At 43.9% G+C, this 16,740-nt stretch overlaps 2 protein-coding genes across 5 annotated transcripts in view; both read left to right on the forward strand.

Moving 5' to 3' along the window:
* The window catches only part of LOC308464725 (arylacetamide deacetylase-like 4), a 55,771-nt gene that overhangs the window by 1,955 nt on the left and 37,076 nt on the right, over positions 1-16,740 (forward strand). Inside the window, exons 1-2 of one of the 4 annotated variants that reach the window (XM_080984272.1) lie at positions 7,038-7,307; positions 9,206-9,259. In XM_080984272.1, the coding sequence (XP_080840398.1) occupies positions 7,257-7,307; positions 9,206-9,259 (105 nt within the window). In that variant the 5' untranslated portion in view covers positions 7,038-7,256. Of the gene's footprint in view, positions 1-7,037; positions 7,308-9,205; positions 9,260-13,336; positions 13,786-16,740 lie in introns of those variants that run through there. The other 3 variants (XM_080984269.1, XM_080984273.1, XM_080984270.1) reach the window with 3 other exon arrangements.
* Positions 6,998-8,258, forward strand: LOC308464744 (arylacetamide deacetylase-like 3; the record flags this gene model as incomplete). The annotated part of the gene is made up of 2 exons (XM_080984316.1): positions 6,998-7,098; positions 7,335-8,258. 2 exons carry the CDS (start codon positions 6,998-7,000, stop codon positions 8,107-8,109), a joined length of 876 nt encoding a protein of 291 aa, XP_080840442.1. The 3' UTR covers positions 8,110-8,258.

Here is a 16,740-nt window from a genome sequence, read left to right on the forward strand (position 1 = left end):
TTGCAAAGTTTTTTGTAGATAAAGTCACTCAGATTCGGGAAGAGGTAGACTCCACCGTGGGAGCAGGGCCGGGGCGGGAGAGTGCTAGAATCCTGTCTATCAAGTTGCACGGGATCAATTCCAATCTGTTACCTCCGAAGATGTGGACAGGCTGCTTGGATGAGTGAAACCAACCACCTGTCTCCTTGATCCTTGCCCATCCTGGCTTATAAAAGCTAGCTGGGACTTCCGGAGGTGATGAATGTATGCCTAGAATGTTGTTTTTGTTTCAAACTTTGCAAATTGTGGACAAAATGGATTGTTTCAAGAGGTGGCAGAAAGATATTTCTAGATTTGTCTGGCAGGGCAAGAAGCCCAGAATAAAATTTAAAATATTAACGGATGCAAAGGAAAGAGGTGGATTTGCCCTGCCAGACCTCAAACTTATTATGAATCAGCAGCTTTTTGCTGGTTGAAAGAATGGCTGCTTCTTGAAAACACTGACATTTTGGACCTAGAAGGTTTTAACAATGTATTTGGATGGCATGCATATCTGTGGTATGATAAGGTCAAAGCACATAAAGCATTTAAAAATCATATTGTCAGGAAAGCGCTGTTTAATGTTTGGATAAGATATAAGGATTTATTAGAAAATAAAACTCCAAGGTGGCTGTCACCAATGGAAGCGAAAGCCTTGAAAAAGCTCAATATGGAGGTCAAATGGCCGAAATATTGGGAAATTTTGGAACAAGATGGAGATAGACTGAAATTGCAGAGTTTTGAAAAACTAAAAAACAAAGTGCGAGACTGGCTTCATTATTATCAGATAATGGAGGCATACAATTTGGACAAGAAAATTGGCTTCCAGGTGGAAAAATCAAAATTAGAAACAGAATTGTTAGAACCCAAAACTAAGATTTTGTTGTTGTTTTTTTAAATGATATTTATTAAAGTTTCAATAAAAAATTAAACATAAAACATAAAAAAGAAATACACAATTCAAAAATACACAATACATAATCCAAAAGAAAAAAAAAGGAACACAAAAAAAAGACAAAAAAGAAAATAGAACAATTAAAAACAATATCACCTTTTCATCTCCATTTTTAAATTTACTTCTTTTCTGGACCTCCTCGTACCTCCCTCTTTTGTATTCCAGTTCAAATTGTTTGTCCAGCAATTTCTTTCCCTCTTTTTTAATCCCAATCTTTACTCTTAATATAATATAACATTAAAATTTTACCTTTTAAAAACCAAATTTCCATTTCCTTAAACTTTTTTAATCCTAATCCTTAATCTTAATCTATCCATAACTTTAAATCCTGTACAGCTGGAAGCCACTTATTTTCAATCCAACATCACTCTAACATTCTTTAATTTTGCAATGTTTCTGCAGATAGTCTTTGAATTTCTTCCAATCTTCCTCCACCGACTCTTCTCCCTAGTCACGGATTCTACCAGTCATTTCCGCCAGTTCCATATAGTCCATCAGTTTCATCTGCCATTCCTCCAGTGTGGGAAGCTCTTGTGTCTTCCAATACTTTGCAATGAGTATTCTTGCTGCTGTTGTTGCATACATAAAGAAAGTTCTATCCTTTTTTATCACCATTTGGCCGACTATGCTCAGGAGAAAGGCCTCTGGTTTCTTGGGGAAGGTATATTTGAATACCTTTTTTAATTCATTATATATCATTTCCCAGCAAAACTAAGATTTTGTCAAAGATGTATAACTTGCTGTTGAAATGGAATACTCAGGATGAAACGGTGAAATCTGCTATGATTAAATGGGCACAAGACGTTGGACATAATATAATGATGGCTGACTGGGAACAGTTGTGGACCACAGGTATGAAGTTTACGGCATGTAATGCCCTAAGAGAGAATATTATGAAAATGATATACAGGTGGTACATAACCCCAGTCAAGCTCGCAAAAATCTACCACTTGCCCGATAACAAATGTTGGAAATGTAAAGAAACTGAAGGCACATTCTTTCACCTTTGGTGGACATGCCCAAGGATTAAGACATTCTGGGAGATGATTTATAATGAAATGAAAAAGGTATTCAAATATACCTTTCTGAAGAAACCAGAGGCCTTTCTCCTGGGCATAGTCGGCCAATCAGTGTTAAAGAAGGATAGAACTTTCTTTATGTATGCTACAACAGCAGCAAGAATACTTATCGCAAAGCATTGGAAGACACAAGATCTACCCACACTGGAGGAATGGCAGATGAAAATGATGGACTATATGGAATTGGTGGAAATGACTGGCAGAATCCAAGACCAGGGAGAAGAGTCGGTGGAAGAAGATTGGAAGAAATTTAAAGACTACTTACAGAAATATTGTAAAATTAATGAATGTTAGAATGATGACGGATTGAAGTTAAGCGGTTTCTAGCGGTAATGGTATAAAAGAATATGGAAAAATTGGTTTTTAATATGTAAAAATTTAATGTTATAATATATTAAGATTAAAGATCAGGATTAAAAAGGAGGGAAAGGAATCGCTGGACTAACAAATTGAATTGGAATACAAAAGAGGGAGGTATGAGGAGGTCCGGGAAACAAGTAAATGTAAAAGAAGTGATGAAAAGGTGGAATTGTTTTTAACTGTTTTTTCTTTTTTGTATTTTGTATTTTGTACTTTGTATTTTTCCTTTTTATTGTTAATTTTCTTATTAATGTAATCTTTTCCTTTTGAAATTTTAATAAATATCATTAAAAAAAAAAATCAATTCAGCGCTCTCACATAGAACATGAGGATATAGATAAAGCAAATGATCCAGCATTGCGTAGGAAAAAATGGACACCTGAGATAGCAATTGCAGTTGAGAATAGATTGAATTCACAAACTGCAATTAAGTTAAGATCAATTATAATAAACAATTTATTAATAGACTCCTCCCTGACAGCTTACGAAAATCTCATTGAGTCCTTGCAGGATGTGGTCTCGGTTACCATAAACTCAGCCGGCAAGCCACGCACTGCTAAAGGGCGCAGTTGGTTTGACCAAGAGTTCCGCCTTAAGGAACGCCTATTTGGCCTATAGAAACGCTGGATTAAACTATTTACCTCAATCTTATTTCAAAATCAAAAAAGAGTACAAAGCCCTTTTGTTTTTTTAAAAATAATTTTTATTAACAAGCCAATCACATCACATTATCACATTGATTCCAAATTATACAGCCAAATTTTAAATTTTGTTGGGGGTACCCATACATCAAGCTCAGCTCGTGTCCAAAACAGCATCACTTATCTTACTGCATTAATTAGACAGTTCTCTCCAGTTTGATCCATAAAGTCCTTTGTTACTTCTTTTCTCTTCTTGTTGTTATCATAAATTTCCTTTCTTTGCAATCTCTGATGATTTTCACAAGCAGGATAACAGCAGGCATTCTATGTGGGTTTTGTACTTTTCCAAAAATCATATCGATCCGGGACAGCCTCTGTACAATGCTTCCATAAACAAAGTTAATATCCGATCTGTCCTTTATTTTTCTCAGGCTTACCAAATAACAAATGAGTCTGGGGGTTCTGTCAGGTCAAACTTACATCCCAACATTCCTTCTCTTTCAAACAATCCTGATTCTCCTCCCCCAGTCCTTCTTCCTCGGTAAATCTGTCATGGCGAGACGCCATTTTTTAACTGCGTCATAAAAATTTCCTTCCTTTCTCACCGTTCTGCCGTCTTTTTTCCTTATACTCCGTCCCACATAGTTCTTAAAGTCCTGCCTGTGATTCATAGAAACGCGATGATCTTGTTTCTATCTGGGGTGAAGGGTTATTAATATCGCATCATGCAAAGAAAAAAAAGAGTTTTTTCCTCCACCCCCCCTTCGTTCCAAACATACAGTCTCCTTATGGTGATTCATCAGAAGATTTACTTATCCATCCGTCACTCCTGGTCGCAGAGATCCATTAATGAGCAGTCTTATCTTCGAGCTTTACTTGATGTATGTGCTTTCAGCTTTGTTTCCAATCGTATGTTTCCAATTATAATTCCAGCTGAAGCAACCAGCACACGCTGATTGGAATCGGCGTCAGGAAAATCTGACTTCACCGAGAGCCTTTTGCCAAGTGTTCGATGTTATTGTCGGCCATCTTCCAACGCGCCACCTGGTGGCCCCCCCCCTAAAAAACAAAAGAGTACAAAGCCCTTTTGGCCTCAAAAAAAAAGGCAGTCCGAACAAAATTCCTGGTCCCTACTATTGAATGCCTCACTAAACAATGAAACTAAACTCTTTTGGCAACTGGTCTCCGACTCAATGAAAAATAGTTCCTCAGCCCCCAGCTGTGTCATTCCAGCTCAGGTTTGGGAGAACCACTTCAGAAATATATTTATGGAAAATCCAAACCTCCCTTCCAGCTTACAGGAGGATGACAGGGTAGAATTGTCACTGCTCCCTAATTGGAGGCCGGTTACTGTGGAGGAAGTCCATACATTAATTGGGAATCTGAAGAGTGGAAAGGCCCCGGGAAAAGACTTTATCCCAGCAGAGTTGATTACATCAAACCAGCACTGGTGGGCTCCGCTTCTGGCAGCACTCTTTACGGTAGTAAATAACTCGGGTAAGGTACCATATAGCTGGAAACAAGCTATAGTAGTTCCAATCTTTAAGAGAGGCCACCCAAATGTACCATCCAATTACAGGCCTATTAGCCTGCTCTCAATAATTGGGAAGCTGTATGCCCGTTTCCTCAGTAGCAAACTGACAACTTTTCTAAATGAACGTAATATACTATCTGAAGCCCAGGCAGCTTTCTGTGAGAACCATTCAACAACAGACCACTGTCTAATGCTGTCCTTCCTAGCTGAGAAGTATACCAGACCTCTACAGGGTAAACTCTTTGTGGCCTTTATGGATCTGAAATCAGCATTTGACTCCATCCCCAGATCCCAGCTATGGTCCAAAGTGAGTCTGATTTTGCAGGACAAACGACTTCTCTTTCTTATAAAAGCCCTGTACAATGGAACCAAACTGCAGGTCCGATGCGGTCGACAGGGACAGCTATCGGACAGCATCGAGATGACTAGGGGGGTGAGACAGGGTTGTATTTTGGCCCCCACACTGTTTTGTCTATTCGTAAATGACCTAGAACAGAACTTAATGGACCCAGATGGACACACTCCAAAAATAGGAATGAGAAGGACCCCTTTGTTGTTGTATGCTGATGACGCGGCCATCATCTCGCGTTCCAGACCGGGTTTGAATTATCTGTTGAGGAAATTTTCTGATTACTGTTCTGGAAATGGTATATCCATTAATTATGAAAAATCTAAAATTTTAGTCTTCGAAAGAAGATTCTCCCAGTCTAAATGGGTGCTGGATGGCCATAACCTTGAATAGGTAAAATACTTCAGTTACCTAGGGCTCACATTCCATCATACAGGATCTTGGAAGCACCATTGGCAAATCTCCTTTCAAAAGGCGGAGATTACAAAGCTAGCCATACATAGATTCTTCTATACAAAGGGCGGCAAATATGTTCCAGCAGCCTTAAGGGTTTTCAACGCAAAGCCCGTTTCCCAACTCCTGTATGCAGCAAATGTCTGGCATAATGGGGACCTGCCAAAGCTAGATGGCTTTCAGGCAAAATTTATACGAGCCCTGCTGCAGGTACCTAACTGCGTCCCCAACTTCGTACTTCTGTTGGAAGCTGGTGAATGCCCAATTTCAGCTAGAGCGTGGTGGGCTGCCCTAAAACATTGGCTCAGGATTTCAGTGTTTAATTTAGGGAAGGGTCTGTACCAACATTTGACCAATGAGGAATTTGTCAGCAAATGGCAGAAAACCATGGCTAAAAAAGCCACCTCTATTGGTCTGTCTCCCCCCCAACCTGGGTTATGAAGGCGCCCAAAAGGTTTTAAAGCAAAGATTATGGGACAATGCACACAGCGACTTGCGATCGCGATCACACGCAGTCTGTAGTCCGCTGGCAGCAGGAGTTCAATATGGGTATGTCTTTGAGTTAACATCTTACATAAAAAACCTGACAGTACCTAACTATCGAAGGCTTTTCACTAAAGCCAGACTAAATGTCTTCCCCTCTGCAGTGCTGGATGGTAGGTTGAGAGGAGTTCCCTACCAGGACAGACTTTGCTCGTGTGCTCAAGACATCGATTCCATAAATCATATTTTGTTGCATTGTACGAAGTATGAGCAGGCCAGGGCTGAACTGATACTACCTTTGCTGGTACCTTTCCCGGGAAAATCAGAGGCTCACTATGTCAGGTTCCTACTGGAAGACCGGACAAAAGCTAGAACACTGGCAGTGGCAAAGTTTCTATCGGTGGTTGCAAGAACAAATGAGCCCTATATTCTAAACAAAATGATTAATTAACCTGGAGGTAGGCTGTATGAACTGTGTATTGATTTGTAATGTTTTGTTGGGTCTCTGGACCGTAATAAAGATTGTTGTTGTTGTTTAAATAAACCACAGAAAACTATTTTCAAGTCCAGCATCTTGGTTAGGCACCTGGTGTTTTTATTTATCTATTGCAATAGGACAGAGCTCAGTTCAATGGGCCCATTAAGAAGGTCTGTCCGAGGCACATCAGATCAAAAGCTCATAGAGTAACACAGCACACAAAGAGTCATAAAACTTCCCCTTTACATGCGTCAAGAAAGGTCATAGGTCATTGGATAGAAAACAAGTATGGCGTCTTCCTGCTATCAACTCCCCCCCCCCATAACTTAGGACCTGTGTTCTTTAGGGGCACAGTTTCCCCATTCAGTTTCCTCCACACCTGCCCCGCTCCCGTTCACCAGAAACAGTACTTCAGTCTTATTGGAATTCAACTTCAATCCATTAACTGCCATTCAGACAGATAAAGTTTTAAATATAATGATTTTTCCAGCAATTAGAATAGGTGTTCATTTTTTAAATATAGATTTTTTATGTTTGGGGCACATCTCCCTTTTACTTTGAACATAGTAAGAACTCTGCTGGATCTGACCATCGTGTTCTCAGTGGCGGTAGCACATCCTGCTTGTGACTAGTACCCATTGGTATGAATGATTGCTAGGAGGCCTGCCAACCAGATCAGGAGAGCTGCAGTGGAGCCTGCTAATGGACAAGGGAAAGCAAGAAGGAAGGAGCTGGAGGGTGGAGAAAGGTGTGTTGTAATGAAACAGCTATTTGTCCAAAGGGAGAATTTGCATTTGCTTTCCCTTTTTGCCTCAGGTCCCACCCACAGCTGCCATGTGGCCCCCATAGGGTTGCACAGAAAGAAATGTGGCCCTCGGTGTGAAAAAGATTCCCAACACTTGCAGTATGCCATTACAGAAAATGGTCTTTTTTCCCATGAAGTGTATGGTGTTGAAGGTGGGTGATATCTTGTTTTATCTTTAGGTTTCGTTTAGCTCCTGAGCATCCCTATCCAGTCCCTGTACTGGACAGTTTAACTGCTGCAATATATTTTCTAAAGAATGCAGAGGAATACGGAGTGGACCCCAACTGCATTGCCATTGCTGGGGAGAGTAGCGGAGGCACATATGCTGCAGCTATTTGTCAAGAACTGGTGACCAGAGAGGGCCTCCCAAGACTGCGAGCTCAGGTCCTCATCAACCCATTCCTACAACCAGGGGACTTTAATTTGCCATCCTATCAGCAAAACCAATCAGTTCCTCCCTTGTTCAGGAAACGAGTTATCAAATTTGGTTTAAGATATTTCACTGGGAAGGACATGAACGTGGACCCATTTATAAAAGGCGCCCACATCCCTCCTGATTTGAGGGAGAAATGCCGAAAATGGATCAGTGCTGATAACATTCCAGAAGAATTTAAAGCTAGGGGCTATGTTCCTGTAGAACCCGCTCCATTTTCAAAAGAACTTTATGAACAAGTTAAAAGAGGTACTGAGACAATGTTTGCTCCCCTTTTAGCGGAGGATGACATAATCCGCCAGCTCCCAGAGACTTTCATTCTAACCTGTGAATATGATGTTCTACGGGATGATGGGCTGTTGTACAAGAAGCGGTTAGAGGACCACGGTGTGCCAGTGACATGGTATCATGTTCATGATGGATTCCATGGAATAATGGCCATGGCTGGTTGGCAGATCCTTGAATTCCCGAGCACACAGAAATGTTTGCAGAGTGTAATACAGTTCTTAAAAGGTTTATAGAAATGAATGACCTTCTTTGTCTTCCAATGGCAGCCTTCCCTTTCTGTGGGGGGAACAATCCCCCTTTCCTATTGTCCCAGTCCTAAAGTAAGAAGAAAAGGTCAGGTCCACAATTCTACCCAGTCAGATTTATTAAAATCACCATGACATCTGTGAGTACATAAGCAGCATTCATTGGCATACAACCTGTCATAATGCAAACATTCCTAGAGCCTCCTCCATGAATTGGTCTGATCCTCTTTTAAAACTACCCAACGAGGTCACCAAGTTAGCTAATTCCATTGATTAGCTGTCGCTCCATAATACCATATTGGTCCGAATATAAGCCACACCTTTAAAATTCAACAGGGGAAAAAAAGACAATACCCGAATATAAGCCGCTCCCTTAAAATTCCACAGGCACTCACAAACGTTCTGTTTTACCATATGTCTGTTTGAGCAGCAATATCGTAAAAAAGCAAATTTTTGTAAGGTCATCAATTTAAGCCGCACTTTAACTTTTCATGGTTGGAATTGGGGGGAAAAACTGCGGCTTATATTCAGGCCAATACAGAATTTGGAAGATATTTAGCAATAAGAAAGGAGCTCCTGGGCAAGTAGCTAAATGGAGCTAAACCCTTGTGAATGATATGAACTCATTTAATTACACCAACATTAGACAGGATTATAGCGAAACTGAAGGGTGGGAATATATTTACCCTTCAAAATTAGGGCCATGATACCTGAAGTATCTTTCTATATGTACCTCTTCTAACCAGATATGTACACCTGAAAGCAGACCGGGATCTACAAAAGAGGGTGAGGGACTGATGAGATATGGTTCTGCTGCAGAGCCCCAAGCTATGTCCCCACAGCTATTGTCAGCACTAATCAAAGTTTCCAGAACATTTTGAAGGTCACCTTCATGTGGAACCCATTGCAGTAATCCAAATGGGAGGTCACTAGTGCTGATCCTGACAGGAAGATAATGCCACAGGCCAGCATGGGGAGATGATGGGGGTAAGGAGGAAAAGGACACAGAATAAGAGCTCCCTCGTAACTTGCAGACCTCATTTGACTCAGAGGGAATTATCTTACCCGCTCTCTCCAATTTCAGTGTTTGGTGGAAGGAGAACTATGCCTCTATGCAGAAGAAGGACACCAGGATGAGGTGGGTGCTAGAAGGTGGAGTGCAACTCAGCATGCAGAAGAGGCATGGGGTTTAGGCAGAGGGAGGGCCCCCCCCGACTCCCAGACTATCCCTGTGCCTTTAACCTCTCAGCTGACTTCTCCATCTCTTCCTTGATTAGTCTGCTTCATCTGAGGTTACAGCCTGTTTTCCTTTTTCTCCTCCTATTTCTCTCTTGGAGCCTTCAAAGTATCCCCTGAGACAACAAATGACCAGGCAGGGCTGCCTTTTTCTTCTCGTCTAGTTCATAAGTCTAGAACTTGATACCTTTTCCTTCCAAGTATTTCCTACAATAACCAGCTTTACTGTTTTCTTACGTACAAGCATCTGTCGGTGTGTGATTGCCGCAGGTAAAGTCTGCTCTCTTAAAGTCTATTCACAAGATCTATGCTGTTTACTGACCCAAGAGCTTCAGAAGGTAAAGGGGGTCAATAAGAGCAAGCTTTATTTCAACAAATTATTGGCCCATTTATCCCAATAGTGTGGGAGAAAGGAGATCTACCTTATAACTAGAGTGAATGATTTCAGCAAGAAACCAAATACTTTTTCATTCCCTTCCCAACAAAAAAGGACGACTTTAAAGGTTCTAAGCTGAAAAGCCCCCTGTGACAGACATCAGAGCCAGACCCCAATCTGGTGGTGCAGTTACTTAGAATTCCACCAGAATTTTCACCAGGGAAATGTTAGAGGGTATAAAAAAGGTAAAGGGACCCCTGACCATTAGGTCCAGTCGTGACCGACTCTGGGGTTGCGGCGCTCATCTCGCTTTATTGGCCGAGGGAGCCGGCGTACAGCTTCCGGGTCATGTGGCCAGCATGACTAAGCCACTTCTGGTGAACCAGAGCAGCACACGGAAATGCCGTTTACCTTCCTGCCGGAGCGGTACCTATTTATCTACTTGCACTTTGACGTGCTTTCGAACTGCTAGGTTGGCAGGAGCAGGGACTGAGCAACGGGAGCACACCCCGTTGCGGGGATTCGAACTGTTGACCTTCTGATCGGCAAGTCCTAGGCACTGTAGTTTAACCCACAGCACCACCCGCGTCCCGTTAGAGGGTATAGAGTTATGCAAACCCCAAGCCAAGGAGTAACTACCGGTATATAGCCTTTAAAAGACATCTGAAGCCAGCAATGTCTTGGGAAGTTTTGTAATGTTTTATGTTTTGTTATGTTTTTATATATGTTGGAAGCCACCTAGAGTGGCTGAGGATGTTGGCTTTTTGCAGTATGGTAGCACTGCAGAGAGCTTGCTGGGGAGACCATGCATTAAAAAGGGACTCAAAAATAACTTAAACAAGGTTTTAATTACAAAAACAAAAACTCCTTATACACTAAATACATTAACAAACAAACATGACCCAACCACCAACCCATCCCCCAGGGTAATGGGAGAGCTAGGTGCTGCTCCTTATATACTACACCCAATTGCTGACAGAGCTTAATCAATACAACTCAGCAGCACCTGCTATGTTTCACAGCTGTAAAGCTGGGTCTCGTTATTTAGCTCTGGCCCTTTCTCTGGCCCCTTAAAGACATACACATCGGGTGGAACAATGATGAACCTTTACATTTAAAGAAACCATTCAACAGAGGAATCCCAGTCAGATGGCTGGTGTATAAATAATAAAATCATCATCATCATTATCATTATTGAATTGGACACCCCAATTTTCTTCAGAGAAATGTTTGAAGATATACACCATTTGAATGGCAATGCCTGTCAACTTTGGGGGAGGGAGGCCCCCTCAAATATTTTTCCGGTGGGGGAAACACCCCTTAGCCCCTAGGCGTTGGCTCCTTTGTTTTCTGGCTAGAATGTGTCCTTGAACTTCAATAAATGCCTCTTGTTTGCTAGGAAAGAGAAGGGCTTGTATCAAAACTCCATCACTATTTAGAAGACAAAATGTTGTTGTGTTGTTGTTTAGTCGTTTAGTCGTGTCCGACTCTTCATGACCCCATGGATCAGAGCACACCAGACACTTCTGTCTTCCACTGCCTCCCGCAGTTTGGTCAAACTCATGTTGGTAGCTTCGAAGACACTATCCAACCATCTCGTCCTCTGTCGTCCCCTTCTCCTTGTGCCCTCCATCTTTCCCAGCATCAGGGTCTTTTCCAGGGAGTCTTCTCTTCTCATGAGGCGGCCAAAGTATTGGAGCCTCAGCTTCACGATCTGTCCTTCCAGTGAGCACTCAGGGCTGATTTCCTTAAGAATGGATAGGTTTGATCTTCTTGCAGTCCATGGGACTCTCAAGAGTCTCCTCCAGCACCATAATTCAAAAGCATCAATTCTTTGGCGATCAGCCTTCTTTATGGTCCATCTTTCACCTCCATACATCACTACTGGGAAAACCATAGCTTTTACTATACGGACCTTTGTTGGCAAGGTGATGTCTCTACTTTTTAAGATGCTGTCTAGGTTTTTCATTGCTTTTCTCCCAAGAAGCAGGCGTCTCTTAATTTCGTGGCTGCTGTCGCCATCTGCAGTGATCATGGAGCCCAAGAAAGTAAAATCTCTCACTGCCTCCATTTCTTCCCCTTCTATTTGCCAGGAGGTGATGGGACCAGTGGCCATGATCTTCGTTTTTTTGATGTTGAGCTTCAGAACATATTCTGCGCTTTCCTCTTTCACCCTCAATAAAAGGTTCTTTAATTCCTCCTCACTTTCTGCCATGAAGGTTGTGTCATCTGCATATCTTAATTCCGGCTAGGGATTCATCCAGCCCAGCCTTTCGCATGATGAATTCTGCATATAAGTTAAATAAGCAGGGAGACCATATACAGCCTTGTCGTACTCCTTTCCCAATTTTAAACCAATCAGTTGTTCCATATCCAGTTCTAACTGTAGCTTCTTGTCCCACATAGAGATTTCTCAGGAGACAGATGAGGTGATCAGGCACTCCCATTTATTTAAGAACTTGCCATAGTTTGCTGTGGTCGACACAGTCAAAGGCTTTTGCATAGTCAATGAAGCAGAAGTAGATGTCTTTCTGGAACTCTCTAGCTTTCTCCATAATCCAGCGCATGTTTGCAATTTGGTCTCTGGTTCCTCTGCCTCTTCTAAATCCAGCTTGCACTTCTGGGAGTTCTCGGTCCACATACTGCTTGAGCCTTCCTTGTAGAATTTTAAGCATAACCTTACTAGCGTGTGAAATGAGTGCAATTGTGCGGTAGTTGGAGCATTCTTTGGCACTGCCCTTCTTTGGGATTGGGATGTAGACTGATCTTCTCCAATCCTCTGGTCACTGCTGAGTTTTCCAAACTTGCTGGCATATTGAGTGTAGCACCTTAACAGCATCATCTTTTAAAATTTTAAATAGTTCAGCTGGAATACCATCACTTCCACTGGCCTTGTTATTTGAAGTGCTTTCTAAGGCCCATTTGACTTCACTCTCCAGGATGTCTGGCTCAAGGTCAGCAACCACACTACCTGGGGTGTACGAGCCATCCATATCTTTCTGGTATAATTCCTCTGTGTATTCTTGCCACCTCAAAAATAAAAGTGCCCATTTCTGAAGCAGGTGGCTTTCAGAAAAATCAAGAACATCCTGCTGATTTCTACTTCTGGTGGCTGCTGGGAGGGACCCTCCCTGCCCCTGGCAGAAGAGGGAGATTTCTTTGGAAATGTCTTACAGTGTGAGAACACCTAATCCTTCCTATTCAATGATATCCCTCTCCTCATCAAGAAAAAGAGTGAGGAGAGTTACACAGTCCTCAACTGTGCCGTGCTTGACCAGCTGTCCACAGAGAAAACTGTAAAGCTGGATGCTGCCTCTTTTTATAAAGAAATGAAATAAAGAAATGAAAAGTGGAGTTGCATGTGCAGCAATCAAATCTGTGCAAGAGCAGGATTAGCTCCCATTGTGTGCATGGACAGTGCCAACCTCTTTACTCACCACACTGTCCTGACAGGGGCAGTGATACTGCTGTTGGCAGGATGTTAACGCTGACATTGATGTGCCGTCCCTGATAATGTGCGCTCTCTTAATTATGAGGGATGAAAGACGCCACAGTATTTTGTGTGGGAGGGCAAGCACCACAAAAATGAAGACGTGTTGGAAATCACATGCACCTCTTCCCTTTGGAGGAGGGGTTGGGAAAATTCACATACCTCCACATACACTCCACCCTGTGTGAAAAACAACCACAGCAACCAGGAAAGCCTGCAATCTCTGAACAGATTACGAAATTACTTTTTTTTCTTCTCAATTGAAAGCAATGTGGGTTGGCCGAGGGTGTTCTCTTGCACATGCTGTAGACTGTTCTTCTACAAAAGCCACTTGGCATCAGTCAAAGGGGAGGTCCCTACCTCTGTGCTTCTGAGCTGAAGGAAAATGGCATTTGGTGGAACTCTGTGGATGCTGCTATTATATATGATCATTTTCATTCACTTCTTGCTGTTTGCACGGGGAGTTTATTATCATTTTACAAAGACCCACATTCCTCCAGGAATCACCCACAGCAGAAAATTATATATTTTTTCTTTTGCATTGGGATATTTCCTTGAACTGGTAAGTTTGTTTTACATATATCACAATCAAGGGGTTGGGGTGATACTCCCCCCCCCCATTAAAAAAGGCTGCAGGGTTTGGGATTTTTTAGTTTAGAGAAAAGGCAAGCTGCAGGTGACATGATAGCAAGTCTATAAAATTGTGCATGTCATGGAGAAAGTGGATAGAGAAAAATGTTTCTCCCTGTCTCATGACACTAGAACTAAATGTTGGGGGATTCAGGAAAGCTATAAGAGGGGACTTGTTCGCACTGGACATTTTCAAACTATGGAAGTCTCTTCCACAGGGGCAGTGATGGCTGCCAAGTTGGATAACTATCCCAATTCACAAAGGAGAGGGCTATGGATGGCTGCTAGCCAGCATGGCTATGCTCTGCCTCTACAGCTCAAGGCAGCAATGCTTCTGTACACCATAGGGGAAGGGGACAGGGCTCCTGTGCTCAGATCCTGCTGGAAGGTTTCCCACAGGCACTGTGAGAAAAATCTGCTGGACTAGATGGGCCATTGGCCGGGACCAACAGGCTCTTTTTACATTCTTATTGGGGGGGGGGCTTAATGCCAGCCCAAACTCCAAGAGGTGAGTGGTGAATGAAAGGATATACAGTGGTACCTTGGTTTGCATACATATTGGTTTGCATACATTTTGGATTACAAACAAGTCAAACCTGGAAGTGCGTGTCCCGGTTTGCAACCTTTTTTTGGATTACAACCCATTTTTTTGGATTATGAAAAAAAAAATTGGGGAGGCCCCTGTGGCGAAAGCGCGCCTTGGGTTACAACCCAAGGGACCGATTCAGATGGTCCGATTCGGATGGACCGATTCGGATGGTCCGCCCCCGCCACTTAATGGATCCAATTGGCTTCCAGAGAGTGGTAGGGGATGTTTTATCCCAAGTTGATGGCCTTTCAGCTGATTCCCTGGTGGCCCACTGGAATGCGGAGTTAACCAGGGCAATTGACTGTCTGGCTCCGAAGCGCCCTCTCCGATTGCATGGAGCCCGGACAGCCCCGTGGTTTTCCCCGGAGCTGAGGGTGATGAAACAATCGTTGAGACAGCTATAGCGCCGGTGGCGGAAAACTCATTCTGAATCAGACGGGCGAGAGCTCAACGTCGAGCCTACCAAGTGGCAATGGCGACGGCGAAGAGGGCCTTCTTCGCCGCCTCCATTGCATCTGCAGAAAACAGCAGCAGGAGACTTTTTCAGGTGGTTCGCAATCTATCAGAACCACCTGTACCACCGGGGCCTGGTAGGGACCCCAAGATCTCCTGCAATGCTTTTGCAAAGTTTTTTGCAGATAAAGTCGCTCAGATTCAGAGGGAGGTAGACTCCACCGTGGGAGCAGGGCCAGGGCGGGAGAGTGCTAGAGTTCTGTCTAGTCCTGTTACATGGGATCAATTCCAATCTGTTACCTCCGAGGATGTGGACAGGCTGCTTGGACAAGTGAAACCGACCACCTGTCTCCTTGATCCTTGCCCATCCTGGCTGATAAAAGCGAGCCGGGAAGGGCTGGGCTATGGGCTCTGCGGGGTAGTGAATGCTTCCCTCTGTGAGGGAGCCTTCCCAGACCCGCTGAAAGAGGCGGTCATTAAACCGCTTCTTAAAAAAACATCTTTAAACCCAGCCAATTTGGCCAATTATCGCCCAGTCTCAAATTTACCATTCTTGGGCAAGGTGATTGAGCGGGTGGTTGCCAAACAACTCCAAGCACGCCTGCAGGATGCGGACCATTTGGATCCCTTCCCATCGGGATTCAGGCCTCACCATGGGACTGAAACTGCCTTGGTCGCACTGGTTGATGATCTCCGGCGGGCTAGGGACAAAGGTGAGAGCTGTTTCCTAGTTCTGCTGGATCTCTCAGCGGCCTTTGACACCATCGACCATAACATCCTTCTGGACCGTCTAGATGGGCTGGGAGCTGGGGGCACTGTTATACGGTGGTTCCGCTCCTTTCTCCTGGGCCGTGTCCAGAAAGTGGTGGGGGGGGATGAGTGTTCAGACCCCTGGACTCTCACTTGTGGGGTGCCTCAGGGTTCCGTCCTCTCCCCCATGTTCATCAGTATGCAGATGACACCCAGCTCTACCTCTCCTTTAAATCAGAACCAGTGAAGGCGGTGAAGGTCCTGTGTGAGTGCCTGGAAGCGGTTGGAGGATGGATGGCGGCTAACAGATTGAGGCTGAATCCTGACAAGACAGAAGTGCTGTTTTGGGGGGACAGGGGGCCGTCAGGTGTGGGGGATTCCCTGGTCCTGAATGGGGTAACTGTGCCCCTGAAGGACCAGGTGCGCAGCCTGGGAGTCATTTTGGACTCACAGCTGTCCATGGAGGCACAGGTTAATTCTGTGTCCAGGGCAGCTGTCTACCAGCTCTACCTGGTACGCAGGCTAAGACCCCACCTGCCCGCAGACTGTCTTGCCAGAGTGGTGCATGCTCTGGTTATCTCCCACTTGGACTACTGCAACGCGCTCTACGTGGGGCTACCTTTGAAGGTGACCTGGAAACTGCAATTAATCCAGAATGCGGCAGCTAGACTGGTGACTGGGAGTGGCCGCCGGGACCACATAACACCGGTTCTGAGAGATCTGCATTGGCTCCCAGTATGTTTCCGAGCACAATTCAAAGTGATGGTGCTGACCTTTAAAGCCCTAAACGGCCTCGGTCCTGTATACCTGAAGGAGCATCTCCACCCCCATCGTTCAGCGCCGAGGGCCTTCTGGCAGTTCCCTCACTGCGAGAGGCCAAGTTACAGGGAACCAGGCAGAGGGCCTTCTCGGTAGTGGCGCCTGCCCTGTGGAACGCCCTCCCAGCAGATGTCAAAGCAATAAACAGCTATTTTACTTTTAAAAGACAACTGAAGGCTTTAGGGAAGTTTTTAATGTCTGATGCTGTACTGTTTTTAATATTCAGTTGGAAGCCGCCCAGAGTGGCTGGGGAAACCAGCCAGATCGGTGGGGTAT

This window comes from Podarcis pityusensis, assembly GCF_964106645.2.
Source record: "Podarcis pityusensis genome assembly, chromosome: 16".
Classification (NCBI taxonomy): Eukaryota; Metazoa; Chordata; class Lepidosauria; order Squamata; family Lacertidae; genus Podarcis; species Podarcis pityusensis.